This window comes from Cervus canadensis, chromosome 7 (genome assembly GCF_019320065.1).
Source record: "Cervus canadensis isolate Bull #8, Minnesota chromosome 7, ASM1932006v1, whole genome shotgun sequence".
NCBI lineage: Eukaryota > Metazoa > Chordata > Mammalia > Artiodactyla > Cervidae > Cervus > Cervus canadensis.
In genome coordinates, this window is record NC_057392.1 from 22,869,989 (window position 1) to 22,888,733 (window position 18,745).

Sequence of the window (18,745 nt, forward strand, 5' to 3'; positions counted from 1 at the left end):
TGGACACTAAAATTAAAAATTCATTATACTTCCTGAAAAATAAACAAATGTAGGTATAAATCTAACAAGACAGTTATAGGACTTTATGCTGAAAAATGCAAAATCCTAGTGAAAGAAATCAAAGTGTATCTAAATAAATGGAGAGACATACCATGTTCATGGATTGGAAACTCCAACACAGTCATGATATCAATTCTTCTCAAATTATCATATAGGCTTAATGCAGTTTCTACTAAAATTACAGCCAAAATTTTTATAGATATCGACATGTTGATTCCAAAGTAAATATGAAAAACAAAGGAACCAAGATAGTTAAAGCAATTTTGAAAAGAAAGAGTAAAGTGAGAGGAAACATTCTGCCCCATTTCAAGACTTATTTTATAGCCATAATATTCAAAATTATGTGGTATTGTTGGAAGGATAAACACAGAGGTAAGTGGAACAGTGTAGGGAACCCAGTATAGAAAATAATGTAGAGAACCACAGCAGTATGCGGTGGCTTCTCTTGTGGATCATGGGCTCGAGGGTGCACAGGTAGTTGTGGTTCCCAGGCTCTAGAGCACAGGCTCAATAGTTGTGGTATATGGTATGCTCCGTGATATATGGCATGCTCCGTGGTATATGGCTGCTCTGTGGCATGTGGGATCTTCCCAGATCAGGGATCCAATTCTTGTAATCTGCATTAGCAACCGGATTCTTTACCACTGAGCCACCAGGTAAGCCCCTAACCAACAAATTTATGGAGTGTTTACCAAGTGTCAGGCCCAATAGGCGCTTGGGCACTCTCCGTGAATGGACTGGATGGAGCCCCCCCACCCCCACCCACCCAAAGGAGCGTCATTGTCAGGAGAGATAGGAGTCCGGTAGAGAGGTTGTAATAAGGGAACCACTGACTTGTTCTGGAGGGCAGTGCCGGGATGGGGTGGGGCAGGTTGGCATGCAGGGCTGCCCTGGTGGAGCAGGTGACACCCGAAGACAGGCTGGGGGCAGGTGGCTGGAGGGAAGAGCACTTCCAGAGGCCAGAGGACAGGAGAGGTAGGTGTGCTGGTGGTGGTGACTGAGAGCCTGTGGGCTGGGCCGAGGCCATGGTAGGCGGGGCCGAGGCCATGGTAGGCGGGGCCGAGGCCAGAATGGGCGGAATCAGGGCGAGCAGAGCTTGTTAGGGGCCTTGGCGCAATTGGAGGATTTGGCTTTTACTCTTTGGGAAATCGGGCTTCCCTGGCGGCTGGTGGTAAAGAATCCACCTGCCAGGCAGGAGGTGCGGTTTCAGGCAAGGGAGGGGGAAGATTCCCTAGAGGAGGAAATGGCAACCCTCTGCAGTATTCTTGCCTGGGAAATGCCATGGACAGAGGTGCCTGTCTATGGGGTCACAAAAGAGTCAGACATGATTTAGCGACTGAACAACGACAGACTTCGGGAAAGGGGCGCCATTGCTGGGTTTTGAGCAGAGCAGTGGCATGAATGGACGTAGGCTGTAATGGGCTGACTCTGCCTGCCCTTTGGGGGGTGAGGACAGGATGGGGAGCCCATCTCGTTAACCCAGGGGAAGGGCGATGGAGGTTCGCACCAGGATTGTGTGGAAGTGACGTTTTGATTCTGGGTCCTGTTGGATGGTAGCGCTCACGGTAGCACACAGTCAGACAGGAGATGTGGAAAGGAGTGAATTTTGGCCTGCTAGTCTGGGAAGCAGGCATTTGATGGTCATTGTGGGGAAGCCCTCAGGACCCCTGGTGGGGAGTGATGGGCGGTCCAGGTCCCTGTGTGGATGAGTCATACTGGAGGTGGGAACAGGCTACTTGCTGCGGATGAACAGGGGTTTGGGAGAGAGGACTAGGCCTTGGAGACAGAGGTGTGGGACTGGTGCGCATTCAGGTGGATGGATGGGGCTCCTGAAAGGGAAACAGAGAGGGTCCAGAGCCTTGGACTGAGGCTGGGCCCTCTGGTGTCGAAAGGTCAAGGAGACCTGCTGAAAACAGCAGGTCAGGTGCAGGGAGAGCCCAGGGAGCAGGAGTAGGTGGGTGGCTGGTGTCAGACGTCGGGGGTGCTCAAGGGGTGCTGGCAGCAGGACCCTGCGGTGTGGAGTGGCTGGGGCTAGGGGAAGGACAGGCAAAGCTGGTGAGGTGAGAGGAGGAGATAGCCAGGCTTGTGCCCATATTTTCCTTCCAAAGAGAGTAAGGCGTATGGTGGAGGGGGTGGGGGAGCGGGGCCAGGAGCAGGGATTTTCTAAGTGCAAGACTTTCTGGCTTCTCTTGACGGTTCAGCGGGCTTGCTGCGAACCTGTGGCTGAAGGGGCCCCCCTGCCTGTCCTCATGGGCTCCCACCCATATGGGCGCCCAGAGGGGCTCCAGGGGGAGCTGCCTGCAGCCGGGAGGTAATCGGATATGGGAGGAAGGTAGACATGGAGACGTAAAACACTGTCTGAATGAAGGGCAATCGTATTTGAAGTAATTTGAAGATTGACAGGAAATTCATAAAGGGAATATGGAGTTCCATTTACAGCAGCAGGAGATTGCCTTGTCCATAGCTTCCTGACCTCTGGAAGAACAGAAGTTGCTGCTGGCAGAGTTCCAAAACATGAAAATGTAAAATGGAATTGAATAATCTCTCCTAAATCAATTTTGTGAGCCAAATGACCTACAGAGGGATGTGATATAGTGCTAGTGTGCGGCCGACCACTCCTGTCTGCTGAATGCATTAGGACAATTGATTCTGGAGATTCGAGAAGGCTGCTTTCTTTTGGTCCTGGTCCGGGAGCCTGGCTGCTGCTCTTGTCGTCTCCAGAGGCTGGTCTGGGAAGCGGTGCCACTTGTTCTGGTTTGCTGAGTTGGTTGCAGAATCTGCCAAAGGGTCTTCAGGCGGCTGTGGACAGGGGCTCTGGCCCAGCAGGAATGTCTCTGCTGGCTCTTCTCTTCAGCGCTTTGCAGCCGTCTGCGTGGCAAGGCTCCTGAGTGTGAATACTCTCGTGTGTTCTGCATTCTGACATCCTTCCCCACCATCAGCCAGTGCTGAGGGGGAGCTCAGCTGTGTTGGTCCCAGGGCTGAGCAGGGACGTTGCCCTTGGCGCTTAGTCCTGGGAGGGAGTCTTGGCGCTTTCCTGTGGCTGTTGTTTGGTAGTCAGGGCCTAACATGATGGTGTGTGCTGAGTTTATTAGTCCCGCTGGTGCTGGTTTCCACCCCGCCCCCATCTTCCTCTCACCCCACCCCATCCCTCTTTCCATAGCAGAAAATACTCTTGAATAAGGAGAGGTTTTAGCTTAATCAGCAAATGCTGTTCAGTTAGCACAAATCCCAAAGGCACAGGAGGGCCTTTTAGCAGCTTAGAGTAAGAAGCTCTGGCCTGTTGGCAGAGGCAGTGCTGGCCCACATGAACATGTAGGGATGAGCTCAGAAAAGCCTGTGGATTCCTGTGCCTTTTATTCTCCAGTTTGAGACTGTTCCAGTTCCCAGGGGGACTTAATTCTAGGAATAGGGTACTTGTTTATTTTGAAAAATCAATACTTAGCTTTGCAAACTTGGATCAAATAGAGGAGAAAGTGCTTAGAGGGAGGTTGGTTAAAAAAGACGACAAATTCTCCTATGAGACTCGTCATTGTCAGCACACCTTTTTTCCCCCTTTTTACAAGTTTTATTTCCAGGGCCTTGAGGCAGTCTCCATTTACTCTCCTTGTAGACTGAATGTGCACACATGTTATTAATAGCAGGTGTGGGAAAGAAAGAATGCTTTGTATTCTGAAATACTCCCTGACTTCCTGACTTTGGACTTGAAATCCTATTTGTCCCTAGGGATCGAGGCCAGTGCTTCTCAGACTTTACCCTGCACGTGAATCACTGGGAGTCTTCAAATGCCAATTATGATCCAGTAGATTCGAGGCAGGCCTGGGACTCTTCATTCCCAGTGAGCTCCCCTGGCCCCCCTTGGAGGGACTCTGGTCAGCGCACATGGTCTGTCTCCAGGTATCTGTCACCAGCTTGGTGTCTGAGGGAAAGTACAGGTTATGGTATCAGAGCGAGGCCCCTGAATGAAGGAGATTGCCTCTGGCTTCACTGTGTGCTGTCTGTCCGTCATCAGGCTCCTGGAGCAGGTGGGGTGGGTGTGCAGGCCAGGGGCCAGGCAGCTGAGTGGTGCTGTGTGGGTGCTGTGTGCTCCCCTGTGTTGCCCAGGAACTGGCTGCCCAGGGGAGGAGGACACTGTGGTTTAGAAGAGTGGAGAAGGTTTAGAAGGTTGTTCTACTAAGAAATGTGTCAGGATGCAGCCCAGGCCTCTCAGCTGTGCTGAGAGCCTGGTCCTGCTGCACCATGGGTGACCACCAGGGGACTGGGGCCAGTTGGCATGACTCAGAAAAAGCTGCCCCAGAGGACCTGGCCCTCCCGGGCCCCTCCTCCTGAGGGATAGGAAGGTGGAGGACTGGAAAGACTTGGATTTGGAAATAGCCTGAGAGAAGTTCAGTGTGAGAGGAGCGTCAGTGGTTAGACTCACAGCGATGGCCAGCTTACCTTGTGGGCGAGCTCGGGTTGGGGGGCATCTGGCCACCTTGGGGAGGGAGGTGGCAGTGGGAGACTGGGCACCAGGAGCCCCGCGCTGGGGCAGAGGGTTAGGTGACGTCTAAATACCCCGAGTGGTTCTCTTGGGAGACTTCAGGACTTCCGTGTGCCCCTGTGGTCTGTGACTCCCTGAGCCCTCGCACCACTGCACGTGGGTCCCGCAGCCAGGAGGGAACCACGGTCTTTGCTGCATGACGTTGAAGAACCACAGAACTTTTGGCAGCTGAAGGGAGTCCTCCTGACATACGGGAAGTAGAGTGAAAGCTCTGCAAAACAGCTGTATCCAGGTAACCTTAGTGAGACAGAAGGAGATCAGTGTCTCACTGAAGTATTACTGAGACAGCAGAGCCAGCAGCTGGAGTGTACGGGAGGGGTGGATTTACTGCCGTAAAGGGTTAATCCTTTCAGAGGTTCAGAAATACTTTTAGGGAATTAATGTCCAGGATCTAATGGCATATTGATAACTGTGATGCATGTGGTTCCGTAAAAGCTTTTAGACTCTGGCTCTGTTTCAAGGGCACAGATTTAAGATGACTCCTGATCTTTCTCCATGTAGGAAGAGTCCTTTGTTCCCCCAGGAGCATCCACACTTCTCATGAAAATGTCGACCTGACAGGAGCTCTGCCCATGGCCAGGCCAGGCTCTGGGTGGCAGCCACCTTGCCATGTTCCTGGGCCCTCGAACAGAGTCTGGCCTGGCTGTAGTTCCTGGCAGCGGGGAGTTCAAAGACTGGTTCTCTCGCTTGCTGGCTGTGGAGCTGTTGGACAAACCATTCAGCCTTATTGATGGCCTGCCTTCTAGAATAATCAGCGTACCATGCTCATATTTAGTGTAAGAATTTGAAATAATCTTACAAAGCAGGCACTTTGGTCTGCTTCCATTACAACTAAGCAGATCACCTACCTTAGCGGGAGGAGAGACACTTCGCATCTCAGATACCTGCTGGTTACAAGGCATGCAGATGGTGAAATCTGAAGCAGTTCCTAAAAACGTGGACCTTCTGGCTTTGCAGTGTCCGTGTCTTCAGGTCCATGACACGCTCTCTGAACTTGAGGAAGTTGCTGTTGAACATGACTAATGAAATACCATGACCAGACTACTGAAAACTTGGTGACCTTGGTCTTTTTCTTCCTTTAATTACTGTTTTTATATTAAAAAACAACCCCAAACTTTTCTTTAAAACAGTTTTAGAGTTACAGATTTATTATAAAGATAGTACAGAGAATTCTCACAGCCAGTTTAATGGTTTATATTAGTCAGGTCCATTTGTCATAATTAATGGACCAATGTTGGTACATTATTATTCACGAAAGTCTATCCTTTCAGTTTTCTTAGTTTTTCCCTAGCGTCCTTTTTCCATCCCAGAATACGTTTGTCATGTTTCTTTAGGCTCTTCTTGGCTATGATACTTCCTTAGGCTTTCCTTGTTCTTGATGGAGTTTTGGGTAGGACTGGTCAAATGTTTTGTAGACTGTTCCTCTACTGACATTTGACGTTGTCTCATGATCAGATTGAGGCTGTAGGTTTTTGGGAGAAAGTCCACAGAGGCAAAGGGCCCTTCTCATCATGTCCTTCCAGGGTGGGTGTCCTCACATGACCTACATGGTGGACACTGACTGTGGTCACCTGGCTCCTGTGTGTCTGTCTGGTCTCTCTACTGCATCGCTGTCCCCCCTCCACCGTTCTCTGGAAGGAGGTTGCCATGCCCACCCTGTACCTGAGGAGGGGCTGCTCCCTCCCCTCCCCAGGATGGAGCAACTGAGAACTCATGGATTTTCCCGCAGAGCAGATTCCCTCTTCTCCTCTTATTCTCACTTATTCACTGACACTCACTTGTGTCAGTTTGGATCCGTGGGTATTTGTTTATCCTTTGGTGTAGAGCCCTGCACTTCTTTATTCAGTTGCTCAGATTGCTCTGGTTTTGATGGATGGGAATTCATTCATTGGCTCCTGTGTCCCTTTGATGTGCCCCCCTCATTGTGTGTGTGTGTGTTTGCTCTGTTTTGTTTTTTAAGCGTATCTTTCCTTTCTTGTGCTATAAGATACTCCAGGCCCATTTTCTGTGTAGCCTGCCTCTGTCCTAAAAACCAGGAGCCTGGTTCCTTTGATCAGAAAATGGTATAAGAAACCAGTGTCTGGAGGCTGGTGTGGATGTTGTTACTGAGGTGCAGTTACTTCTAGGCACTCCTGGCTGACAGCACAGGGGAGATGTATGTACATACTAACCTGTGTATCCTGACATAGCTGTCAATATTTCTGTGTGTAACCATCTGTATTGGTATAAAGCTGAACATGAGTTCATGCTGACATTTGCAGCGCCAGTTCACCCAGCCTCTCCCCTTCCTGTGTATAACCTCCCCTCAAACAATGGGACACCTGGCTCCTACCACCGGGTCTACTTTTGCTTAATGACTTAATTCCAGCACACATGCTCAGCAAGACCAGAATCCTTCATCAGCGTACATCTCCTGGGAAACAACCTTATCAACTAGAGCACAGCGTTAAGCACAGTTCCTTTGCCTTTACTCTATGGACTCCACTCATTTCCGGAGTTCCTCACCCCAACTCCTTATTCCCCACCCTCTCCAGGGAGGCTGATGCAGACATTTGAAGTGCAGTTGAAGTCTTTTGTCACATTCCACATTCCATCTCAGGAGTCTCCTGACATCCTAAATGCTTTTAAAATTGCATACATTAAGGTTTATTTTTTGTGCTGTAAAGTTCTGTAGCTTTTGACAAATGCTTACTGTCTTGTAGTCACCATTGCAACATAACACATAATAGTTTCACTGCTCTAAAAAATCTCCCGTGCTTCCCCTGTTAAGCCCCTTCCCCGAGCCCTAGATAATCACTGATCTGTTTATCGTCTCTGCAACTGTGTCTTTTCCATAATGTTATATAGTTAGAATCATACAGTATGTAGCTTATTCAGACAAATCTGTTTCACTTAGCAGTATGTATTTAAAGCTTCATTTATTTTGTTTATATGTGTGGTTTGATAGGTCATTTCTTTCTTATTGTTGAATAATATTCCATTATACTAACATACTGTGACTTGTTTGTCTGTTTACCTATTGAAAGATGTTTCTGTTGCTTCTAGCTTTTGCTGGTTATGAATAAAGCTTCTATAAACCTTTGTGTGCAGGTTTTTTTGGACATGAAGTTTCAGTTCATTTGGGCAAGTACCAGGGAGCACAGTTGCTAGATCACATTGTAAGACTGTATTTTAGTCCCTCTATGAATGAATGAGAGTGACCTCCTGCTTTTCTGCTTCCTTGCCAGCATTTGGTAATGTCAGGATTTTTTAGACTTAAATAATCCTAAAAGGTGTATAGTTGTATCTCATTCTTTTAATTTGAAATTTCCTAAATTCCCCAAATTTGCAGTTTTGCTCTGTTTTTCATTTGGTGAGTCAGTCCTGACTGACTCTCTTCTGCCGCTTGCAAATACAGTAGCCTCCACTGTCTGCAGTTTTGCTTTTCACAGTTTCGTTTACCTGAGGTCCAAAAATAAACAATTCATCTTTTCATGAGTCTGAGGAGCATGATGAAGTCTTGCACTGTCCTGCCCTATCCTGCCCGCGCCGTGGATCACCCCTTTGCCAGTGTGTCCTGCCCTTCGGTCACTTAGCAGTCCTCTGTGATCAGACGGCTGTCACAGTATTGCAGTGCTTGCGGTCAAGTTACCCTTATTTGACTTAATACTGGCCCCAGACTGTAGAGTAGTGATGCTGGCAATTCAGATATGCCAATGAGAAGCCGTCAAGTGTTTCCTTTAAGTGAAAAGGTGAAAATTCACATCTTAATAAGGAAAGAAAAAATTGTATGCTGAGGTTGCTAGGGTCTACGGTAAGAAGGAATCTTCTCTGCGTGAAATTGTGAAGAAGGAAAAAGAAATGTGTGCTAGTTTTGCTGTCGCACCTCAAACTGCAAAAGTTACGGCCATGGTGTGTGATAAGTGCTTAGGTTAACATGGAAAAAGCACCAAGTTGGGGGAAAGACAAAAATAAAAGGTGTGTTCGAATTGTTGGCAATGTGTTGGGACAGAAAGCATGGTTTGTAAGAAGTCTTCGGCAAGGGAGACATCGAAATGAGTGGCCCCAGCCACTTACTGCACATAGGGTTGGGTACACAGAGTCAGGACTAGGTTTGGGCTGAAAAAATATAAAAATTACTGGAGAAGCTATTAGATATTATTAATCTCTTACTGTGCCTAAACTATCACTTAAATTTGATCATAGGTTTGTGTGTTTAGGAAAAAGCCTAGTATACAAAGGGCTCACTCCTCTCATGATTTCAGGCATCCCCTGAGGGTCTTGGAACATAGCCACTGTGGATAAGCAGGACAACTGTGAACTCTTTCTTTTCCAAGCAGGCTGTTTCCATGTCTTCTATTGACAGTGTGAATGTTGGTTTGTGGTCAGCATCTTTCTAGCTTGAGCTACTTTCAGAATCTACATTCATATACTGATTATGAAGATCCATTTTAGGGAGAGTTGCTTCTGTATCATTTACATTGGTGAAATACACAGGTCATCTTCTGGCACTGTGTGCGGTTTGGGGACAAATGTATTATAGTTACTCCGATGGTAATATAATTCCAGGCGTCTGGATGGAGTCTGGGGACGAATGTATCACTGGACTTTAGGAAATCACTCCAATGGTAACATAATTCCAGGTGTCTGGAAATTGAAACTCCTGATTTCTGATCAGAAGTTGTCCTTGGCATCCTGAATCTTTCAGGAAAAACCCAGGCTCGTGAGCTCCTGCTCCACACACTCTGGGGCCTCTAACTTTGGCTGCAGCTGTGCTTCCAGTGGAACCCCCACTTCGCCCCTTCACTTCTTCAGTGTTCCAGCCGAACTGGGCAGAGCCTGGGCCCTGTTCTTGCTTTCCATCTGTTGGGACTGCCCTCTGAACTCTGCATGTCAGTGTTGCCCCCGGGCCTGGCAGAGCGCTCTCGTCCATCCACGCAGCTCTCCTGGCCTGCCCAGAAGGAAGCAGCCTGTCCTGAACACCGTGGCTCACTGCTTGTTACCTCAGCCGGGCAGGGAGATGTGCCTGCCTTGCATCACGGCTGCTGTGCCCCCACATCCGCTCCTCTCATGGGGGCGCTGCATGGCCTCTCCCCCGCACAGTGGGCTCCTCCAGGCTGTGCCCCCTGCCCGGCCCCCGAGCCGCCTCCCTGGAGCCCAGCGTAGCGGGACCACTCTCGGCTGCTGCCATCCTGCCCTCTCATGAGGGGCCCGCGGGCTGAGGGTACGCATCACCTAGCTGGTGGGCTCAGAGACGACAGTGGCAGTGAGGATGACTCTAAAGATGGAGGGCCGTGTGACTTCTGATCCACACGGACCTGGCCAGGGGCAGCAGAAGCCCTCAAGCCGGTTCAGATCTGGCTCTCCTACCTGCCCTGTGGTCACATGCAGATGCCTTTCCTCACCAGCTGATTCTTTATCTGCTTCGGTCACTCTTCCCAAGGGTCACTCCTCCCAAGCCCGCTGTCCCAGCTCCGCCCAGGTTTCTCTTTTCTTCCTTTGTCTGTTGAGTGCTCCTGGTTGGCTTGGGGACGGGGGCTGTTGCCAGGACAGCTGCCAGTGGGGCTTGCCCAGAGTCATGTGTTAAACTCTCACTGCGTTTGTAGTGTGTCTCAGTTTGTGGTTGGGAGGATATGGATGTTTCACATTTCCCTTTCTTGCTTTGTCTTTCCCCTGGAGGGCTGGTGGCCTCCACAGCAAGTGGAGAACATTTTGCCCTCACTCCTATGTCTCTCCAGTGTGGCTGCTGGTGCCCCAATTTCCCTCATTCCTTCAGGGTCTTACCCACTTTCTGTTTGACAGCTGCCACCGGGGTTTCCCCATCACCTTGGACTGTTTGTCTGCCTCTTTGACGTCTCCACTCTCAAGGCTTATGAGCATCTCAGACTTTGCAGGTCCAGAGCTGAACTCTTGAGCTTCCACTGCAGCCCTCATGTCTGTCTTGATGGAGCCGAGGCCTTGGAGCCTCCCTGACATTACTTCTTATCTCAAACCTGCCTCCAGTCCTCTGGGAAATCCTGTGTTTCAGGGTGCCCAGCGAGCTGATGAGGAATGTGGCTCTTAAGACTGGATTTGAATGACACAATACCAAATCCATTCAAATGCTTTTAATAAAATCATCCAGGAGAGAGTTTGATAATTTATATAAAGAAAATGTACTAGGCACTTAAAACTGGGGTCATCTGTTAGTGTCACATGAACACATGTAAAGATAGAAGGCTTTTTAGTATAAGATGTACTTTATGATGATGAAAGAAAATAGTTATGATAAAGACAGATTGATTCTGAATTTATATATTTGTAATAACTAAAACAGATTATATAGGAAAATTGGCTGATTTATAAGGTGAAGTTGATAAATCTGCCATCATATGGACTGCATTAATGTTGCTTTCTCAGGAATTGAAAGATCCAATACACACATGAGTAAAGTGTTCAAGATTTGAACAACTCTATCTCTTGGTCATATAAAAAAAAATGCAGCCATTAGGGAATACAAATGCATGTGAAACAGTTTCAAAATCTGACTTTGTATTTGGTCACAATGTAAATCTCACATTCTTTCAGGGTATATTCTCTGACCAAATGAAACTAAATCAGCATTCAGTTATAAAAGCGTAAAGAAATAAAGTTTATGTATTTGGCATTTGTGTTAGTTGCTTAGTTGTGTCTGACTCTTTGTGACCCCATGGACTGCAGGGTTCCTAGTCCCATGTCTTGCCAGGCTCCCTTGTCCATGGATGAAAAGCAAAACTGAAATTTACAGAAGACAGAAGGCTGTCTTTGACATCTGGATGAAGATGAATTTCTTAAACCAAGCACCAACTGTAAGGAAAAAGACTGGTTTATTTGTCTATATGAAGTAGAAAAGTCATCTGTGTGGTGGAAGATATTTATAGAATTAAAAGACAGACTACAGACAGGCAGATACATTTGAAAGTCATATAACTTGAAAAGGATTGACATCAAAGATCTAGAAAGAATAAGCTTACAGTGGATAAAGGCTATAAAAAAATCCCAAATGAGGAAGTCATAAAAGTTATAAATGTATGAAAACTGTGTGATTTTTCTATTAATCCATGAAATGTGAATGAAAACAGTGAGAGACCACTTCTACTCATCAGATTTATAAGCGTGATGCCAGTTAATAAGTATCAGTGACATGTGGGTACACGGGAACTCTTCCACCTTGCTGTTCAAGAGTACAGGTTGGTGTAACCACTTTGGAGACTGATTTGGTTACATTAGTGAAGCTAACAATGTGCACCTAGTAGGACCCACCAATGCCATTTTCAGCATTTGTTTTAGAAAGTCCCATGAGTACCTGAGGACATGGTCCTACAGTGTTTGCAGTAACAAGACACTGGAAACTACCCAATTGGCCTCAATAAGTGGATCCAAACATTTGTTTTCTTCAGACTGTCAAAAATTATTCTTCGTTAAAAAGAATGAATTAGATCTCTGCATATCAAGATGCATAAATCTCAGTAACAATGCTGACTGTGAAAAACCAAGTTATAAAAGTATGGGTGCTGTATGGTATCTTTGCTTTTGCATATTTACACAGCCAGTAGAGGTATAAACACCTGAATGTGAATGATGTGTTTAGATTATGTCATTACTTTCCTATAGAGAGGGAGAGATGATCAGTAGGGTGTAGGGCTTCAGTGGCATCTGAAAGCATTTTAAATCGATTTCTGAAGCAAATAAAGCAGAATGTTGACAACTCTTTATTCTTCATTGTAAGTACATAGATGTCTACTGTGTTTGTTTTTTGATTTGAGATATAATTCACATACCATAAAATTTGCTTGATTAGAGTGCCTCATTGAGTGGTTTTTGGCGTATTTACAGAGCTGTGCGTCTATCACAGCTATCACCATCTAATTCCAGAACATCATCTACAACCCAAAAAGATACGTCATACCCATTAGCAGTCACCTCCCACTCTCCCCTTCTCCAGTCCCTCCCCACCATTAATCTACTTTCTATCTCTATGGATTTTTCCGTTCTGGACATTTCATATAAATGGAATCATGTAGGATGTGGTACATGGACTTTTTCATTTAACGTAATGTTTTCAAGGTTCATCTATGTTGTAGCATGTATTAGTACTTTATTCCTTTTTATGGCTGAATTATATTCCATCCTACGAATATAGCATTTTGTTTATCCTTTCATCCATTAATTGATCATTAGATTGTTTCTGTTTTTTAGCTATTGTGATTAATGCTGTTATGAACTTGATGTACAGGTTTTTGTATGAATGTGTATATCTCATTCTCTTAAGTATATAGGAATGAAATTGCTGAGTCACAGGGCAATAATAGATTTAACTTTTTGACAGACTGCCAGAGTGTTTTCCAAAATGGCAGGAAAAGTATTTCCTGCCAATATTATATGAGGGTTCTATTTTCTGCATATCCTCACTCAGTCAGTTCAGTTCAGTTGCTCAGTCGTGTCCGACTCTTTGCGACCCCATGAATTGCAGCATGCCAGGCCTCCCTGTCCATCACCAACTCCCGGAGTTTACTCAAACTCATGTCCATTGAGTCGGTGATGCCATCCAGCCATCTCTCCTCTGTCGTCCCCTTCTCCTCCTGCCCCCAATTCCTCCCAGTATCAGGGTCTTTCCCAATGAGTCAACTCTTCACATGAGGTGGCCAAAGTATTGGAGTTTCAGCTTCAGCATCAGTCCTTCCAATGAACACCCAGGACTGATCTCCTTAGGATGGACTGGTTGGATCTCCTTGCAGTCCAAGGGACTCTCAAGAGTCTTCTCCAACACCACAGTTCAAAAGCATCAATTCTTTTGGCGCTCAGCTTTCTTCACAGTCCAACTCTCACATCCATACATGACCACTGGAAAACCTTAGCCTTGACTAGACGGACCTTTGTTGGCAAAGTAATGTCTCTGCTTTTTAATATGCTATCTAGGTTGGTCATAACTTTCCTTCCAAGGAGTAAGCGTCTTTTAATTTCATGGCTGCAATCACCATCTGCAGTGATTTTGGAGCCCAAAAAAATAAAGTCTGACACTGTTTCCACTGTCTCCCATCTATTTCCCATGAGGTGATGGGACCAGATGCCATGATCTTAGTTTTTTTCTGAATGTTGAGCTTTAAGCCAACTTTTTCACTCTCCTCTTTCACTTTCATCAAAGGCTTTTTAGTTCCTCTTCACTTTCTGCCATAAGGGTGGTGTCATCTGCATATCTGAGGTTATTGATATTTCTCCCGGCAATCTTGATTCCAGCTTGTGCTTCCTCCAGCCCAGCGTTTCTCATGATGTACTCTGCATATAAGTTAAATAAGCAAGGTAACAATATACAGCCTTAACATGTACTCCTTTTCCTGTTTGGAACCAGTCTGTTGTTCCATGTCCAGTTCTAACTGTTGCTTCCTGACCTGCACATAGATTTCTTGAGAGGCAGGTCAGGTGGTCTGGTATGCCCATCTCTTTCAGAATTTTCCACAGTTTATTGTGATCCACACAGTCAAAGGCTTTGGCATAGTCAATAAAGCAGAAATAGATGTTTTTCTGGAACTCTTGATTTTTCAATGATCAAGTGGATGTTGGCAATTTTACCTCTGGTTCCTCTGCCTTTTCTAAAACTAACTTGAACATCTGGAAGTTCACGGTTCACGTATTGCTGAAGCCTGGCTTGGAGAATTTTGAGCATTACTTCACTAGTGTGTGAGATGAGTGCAATTGTGTGGTAGTTTGAGCATTCTTTGGCATTGCCTTTCTTTGGGATTGGAATAAAAACTAACCTTTTCCAGTCCTGTGGCCACTGCTGAGTTTTCCAAATTTGCTCACATATTGAGTATAGCACTTTCAGAGCATCATCTTTCAGGATTTGAAATAGCTCAACTGGAATTCCATCACCTCCACTTGCTTTGTTCGTAGTGGTGCTTTCTAAGGCCCACTTGACTTCACATTCCAGGATGTCTGGCTCTAGGTGAGTGATCACACCATCATGATTATCTGGGTCGTGAAGATCTTTTTTGTATAGTTCTTCTGTGTATTTTTGCCACCTCTTCTTAATATCTTCTGCTTCTGTTAGGTCCATACCATTTCTGTCCTTTTTTGAAACCATCTTTGCATGAAATGTTCTCTTGGTATCTCTGATTTTCTTGAAGAGATCTCTAGTCTTTCCCATTCTGTTGTTTTCCTCTATTTCTTTGCATTGATCACTGAGGAAGGCTTTCTTATCTCTCCTTGCTATTCTTTGGAACTCTGAATTCAAATGGGAATATCTTTCCTTTTCTCCTTTGCTTTTTGCTTCTCTTCTTTTCACAGCTATTTGTAAGGCCTCCTCAGACAACCATTTTCCCTTTTGGCATTTCTTTTTCTTGGGAATGGTCTTGATCCCTGTCTCCTGTACAATATCATGAACCTCCGTCCATAGTTCATCAGGCACTCTGTCAATCAGATCTAGTCCCTTAAATCTATTTCTTACTTCCACTGTATCGTCATAAGGGATTTGATTTAGGTCATACCTGAATGGTCTAGTGGTTTTCCCTACTTCCTTCAATTTAAGTCTGAATTTAGCAATAAGGAGTTCATGATCTGAGCCACAGTCAGCTCCCAGTCTTGTTTTTGCTGACTGTATAGAGCTTCTCCATCTTTGGTTGCAAAGAATATAATCAATCTGATTTCGGTGTTGACCATCTGGTGATGTCCATGTGTAGGTACATCCATGTGTATCATCTGGTGATATCCTCACTAACACTTGTTATTGTTAGTCTTTTTGATTATAGCCATTCTGGTGGGTGTGACATGGTCTATCATTGTGAGTTTTGATTTGCATTAGCCTAATGACTATGGTTTCCCTGATGGCTCAGCGGTATGAGAATCTGCCTGCAATTCAGGAGACACAGAAGACACGGGTTCAATCCCTGGTCAGGAAGATCCTCTGAAGGAGGAAAACAGCAACCCACTCCAGTATTCTTGCCTTAAAACATCCCATGGACAGAGGAGCCTGGTGGGTTACAGTCCATGGGGTCCCAAAGAGTAACTGGGCACTGAGTAACTGGGCACTCATTTACACCCTAATGACTAATAATGTTTCAAATCTTTTCACTCGCTTATTGGCCATTTATATAGATTCTCTGGGGAAATGTACATTCAAATCTTTTGCCCGTTTTTAATTGAGTTGTCTTTTTTATTGCTGAATTGTAATTCTTTATGTATTCTGGATGCTTATCAGATTTATAGAAATTTTTTCCCGTTTTGTAACTTGTATTCTCCCTTTCTTTATTTATAGTTTCCTTTGAGGCACAAAACTTTTCAGTTTTGATCAAGTCCAATTTATTTTTCTTTTTGTGTGTGATTTGCAATTTTTGTATTTTTTATTTTATTACATTTTTTGGGTTATTTTTCTTCCAGTTTTATTCAGACAAAATTTACATACAGCTCTGTGCAAGTTAAGGTATCCAGCATAATGATTTGACTTAATCATGAAATGATTATCACAGTATGTTTAGTGAGCATCCATCATGTCATATAGATACAAAGTTGAAAAAAATAAAAAAAATGTTTTCCTTGTGATTAGAACTTTTAGAATTTAATCTTATAACAAACTTTCACATATAACGTACATCAGTGCTATTTTTATCCTGTTGTACATTGTACCCCTTGTAATTATTTATCTCATAATTCAAAGTTTGTATCTTTTGACTCCCTTCATGCAGTTCTCCCTCCCAAACCCCTGCTTCTGGTAATCACAAATCTGATTTCTTTTTCTCTGCTTTTGTTTGTTTTTGAAATATAATTGACCTCCAGTACTATGTTAGTTTCTGTTACACAACATAGTGATTCTGTATTTCTGTATATTTCAAAATGATCACCGTAAGTTTAGTTATGATATGTTACCATACAAAGATATACATGATTATTAACTATACTCCACACACTGTACATTTTGTATCTGTGACTCATTTATTTTGCAACTGGAGGTTTGTTCTGCTTAATCTTTCTCACCTATTTCTCTCCTTCCCTTTCCTTGCTCCCTTCTGGCAACCACCCGTTTGTCCTCTGTATCTATGATTTTGTTTCTGTTTGTTTAATCATTTTGTTTTTTTGAGATTCCACATATAAATGAAATCATACTATATTTGTCTTTTTCTGTCTGATTTTTTTTTACCTAATCCTCTCTAGGCCTGTCAGTGCTGTCACAAATAATAGTCCATTTATTTATTTTATTTTAAAAATATATGTTATTTTCAAAAATATATTTATTTTTATTTATTTGGCTGTGCCAGGTCTTAGGATCTTCAGTCTTGCAGCACATAGGATCTTCAGTCTTCAGTAGGACATGTAGGGTCTTTAATTGTGGCATGTGGAGTCTAACTCCCCAACCAGGGATTAAACCTGGACCCCTGCATTGGGAACATTGAGTCTTAGCCACTGGGCCACCAGGGACGTCCCTTCCTTTGTATTTCTATACCACATCTTCTTTATCCATTCATCTATTGGTGTACACTTGGGCTTCTTCCATATCTTGTCTGTTGTAAATAATACTGTAGTGAATATGGAATGTATATATCTTTTCTAATTAGTGGTTTTGTTTTCTTTAGATAATGCCCAGAAGTGGAATTGTTGAATCATATGGTTCAGTTCACTTCAGTTGCTCAGTCATGTGTGACTCTTTGTGACCCCATGCGCTACAGCACACCAGGCCTCCCTGTCCATTATCAATTCCTGGAGCTTGCTCAAACTCATGTCTGTCGAGTAAGTGATGCCATCCAACCATCTTATCCTCTGTCATCCCCTTCTCCTCCTGCCTTCAAACTTTCCCAGCATTAGGGTCCTTTTCAATGAGTCAGTTCTCTGCATCAGGTGGCCAAAGTATTGAAGCTTCAGCTTTAACATCAGTCCTTCCAATGAACATTCAGGACTGATTGCCTTTATGATTGACTGGTTTGACCTCTTTGCTGTCCAAAGGACTCTCAAGAGTCTTCTCCAAGACCACAGTTCAAATAAGCATCAAATCTTTGGTGCTCAGCTTTCTTTATGGTCCAACTCTCACATCCATACATGACTACTGGAAAAACCATCGTTTGACTATATGGACCTTTGTCAGTAAAGTAATGTCTTTGCTTTTTAACATGCTGTCTAGGTTGGTCAGATTGATTATATTGCTGGTTATTGGTTGCTGTCAGATTGATTATATTCTTTGCAGTCAAAGATGGAGAAGCTCTATACAGTCAGCAGAAACAAGACCAGGAACTGACTGTGGCTCAAATCATGAACTCCTTATTGCCAGATTGAAGAAAGTAGGGAAAATCACTAGATCATTCAGGTATGACCTAAATCAAATCCCTTACATCTGTACAATGACAAATAGATTCAAGTGATGAGATCTGATAGAGTGCCTGAAGAACTATGGATTGAGGTTCGTGACATTGTGCAGGACCAGCAAGACCATCCACAAGAAAAAGAAATGCCAAAAGGGAAAATGGTTGTCTGAGGAGGGCTTACAAGTAGGTGAGAAAAGAAGAGAAGCAAAAGTCAAAGGAGAAAAGGAAAGATATACCCACTTGAATTCAAAGTTCCAAAGAATAGCAAGGAGAGATAAGAAAGCCTTCCTCAGTGATCAGTGCAAAAAAATAGAGGAAAACAATGGAATGGTAAAGACTAGAGATCTCTTCAAGAAAATTAGAGATACCAAGAGAACATTTCATGCAAAGATGGTTTCAAAAAAGGACAGAAATGGTATGGACCTAACAGAAGCAGAAGATATTAAGAAGAGGTGGCAAGAATGTACAGAAGAACTATACAAAAAAGACCTTCATGACCCAGATAACCATGAGGGTGAGAAGATTCACCTAGATCCAGACATCCTGGAATGCAAAGTCAAGTGGGCTTTAGGAAGCTTCACTACAAACAAAGCAAGTGGAGGTGATGGAATTCCAGTTGAGCTATTTCAAATCCTAAAAGATGATGCTGTGAAAGTGCTGCACTCAATATACCAGCAAATTTGGAAAACTCAGCAGTGGCCACAGGACTGGAAAAGGTTAGTTTTTATTCCAATCCCAAAGAAGGGCAATGCCGAAGCATGTTCAAACTATGTTCAAACTAAAGCCAAAGCACAGTTCAAAAGCATCAGTTCTTCGGCACTCAGCATTCCAATTCAGGTTCCTTTGATTTCTTTTTCTTGTTTGA

At 44.4% G+C, this 18,745-nt stretch overlaps 1 protein-coding gene across 14 annotated transcripts in view; it reads left to right on the forward strand.

The window, feature by feature from the left end:
- Nucleotides 1-18,745, forward strand: part of PCBP3 (poly(rC) binding protein 3) — a 220,894-nt gene that overhangs the window by 56,561 nt on the left and 145,588 nt on the right. For 5 of the 14 annotated variants that reach the window (XM_043474610.1, XM_043474611.1, XM_043474614.1 and 2 more), the window contains exon 1: nucleotides 17,297-17,311. The exons of 6 other annotated variants lie outside the window; for them this stretch is intronic. In XM_043474610.1, the coding sequence (XP_043330545.1) occupies nucleotides 17,301-17,311 (11 nt within the window). In that variant the 5' untranslated portion in view covers nucleotides 17,297-17,300. Of the gene's footprint in view, nucleotides 1-17,295; nucleotides 17,312-18,745 lie in introns of those variants that run through there. 3 more of the 14 variants (XM_043474616.1, XM_043474617.1, XM_043474625.1) reach the window with 1 other exon arrangement.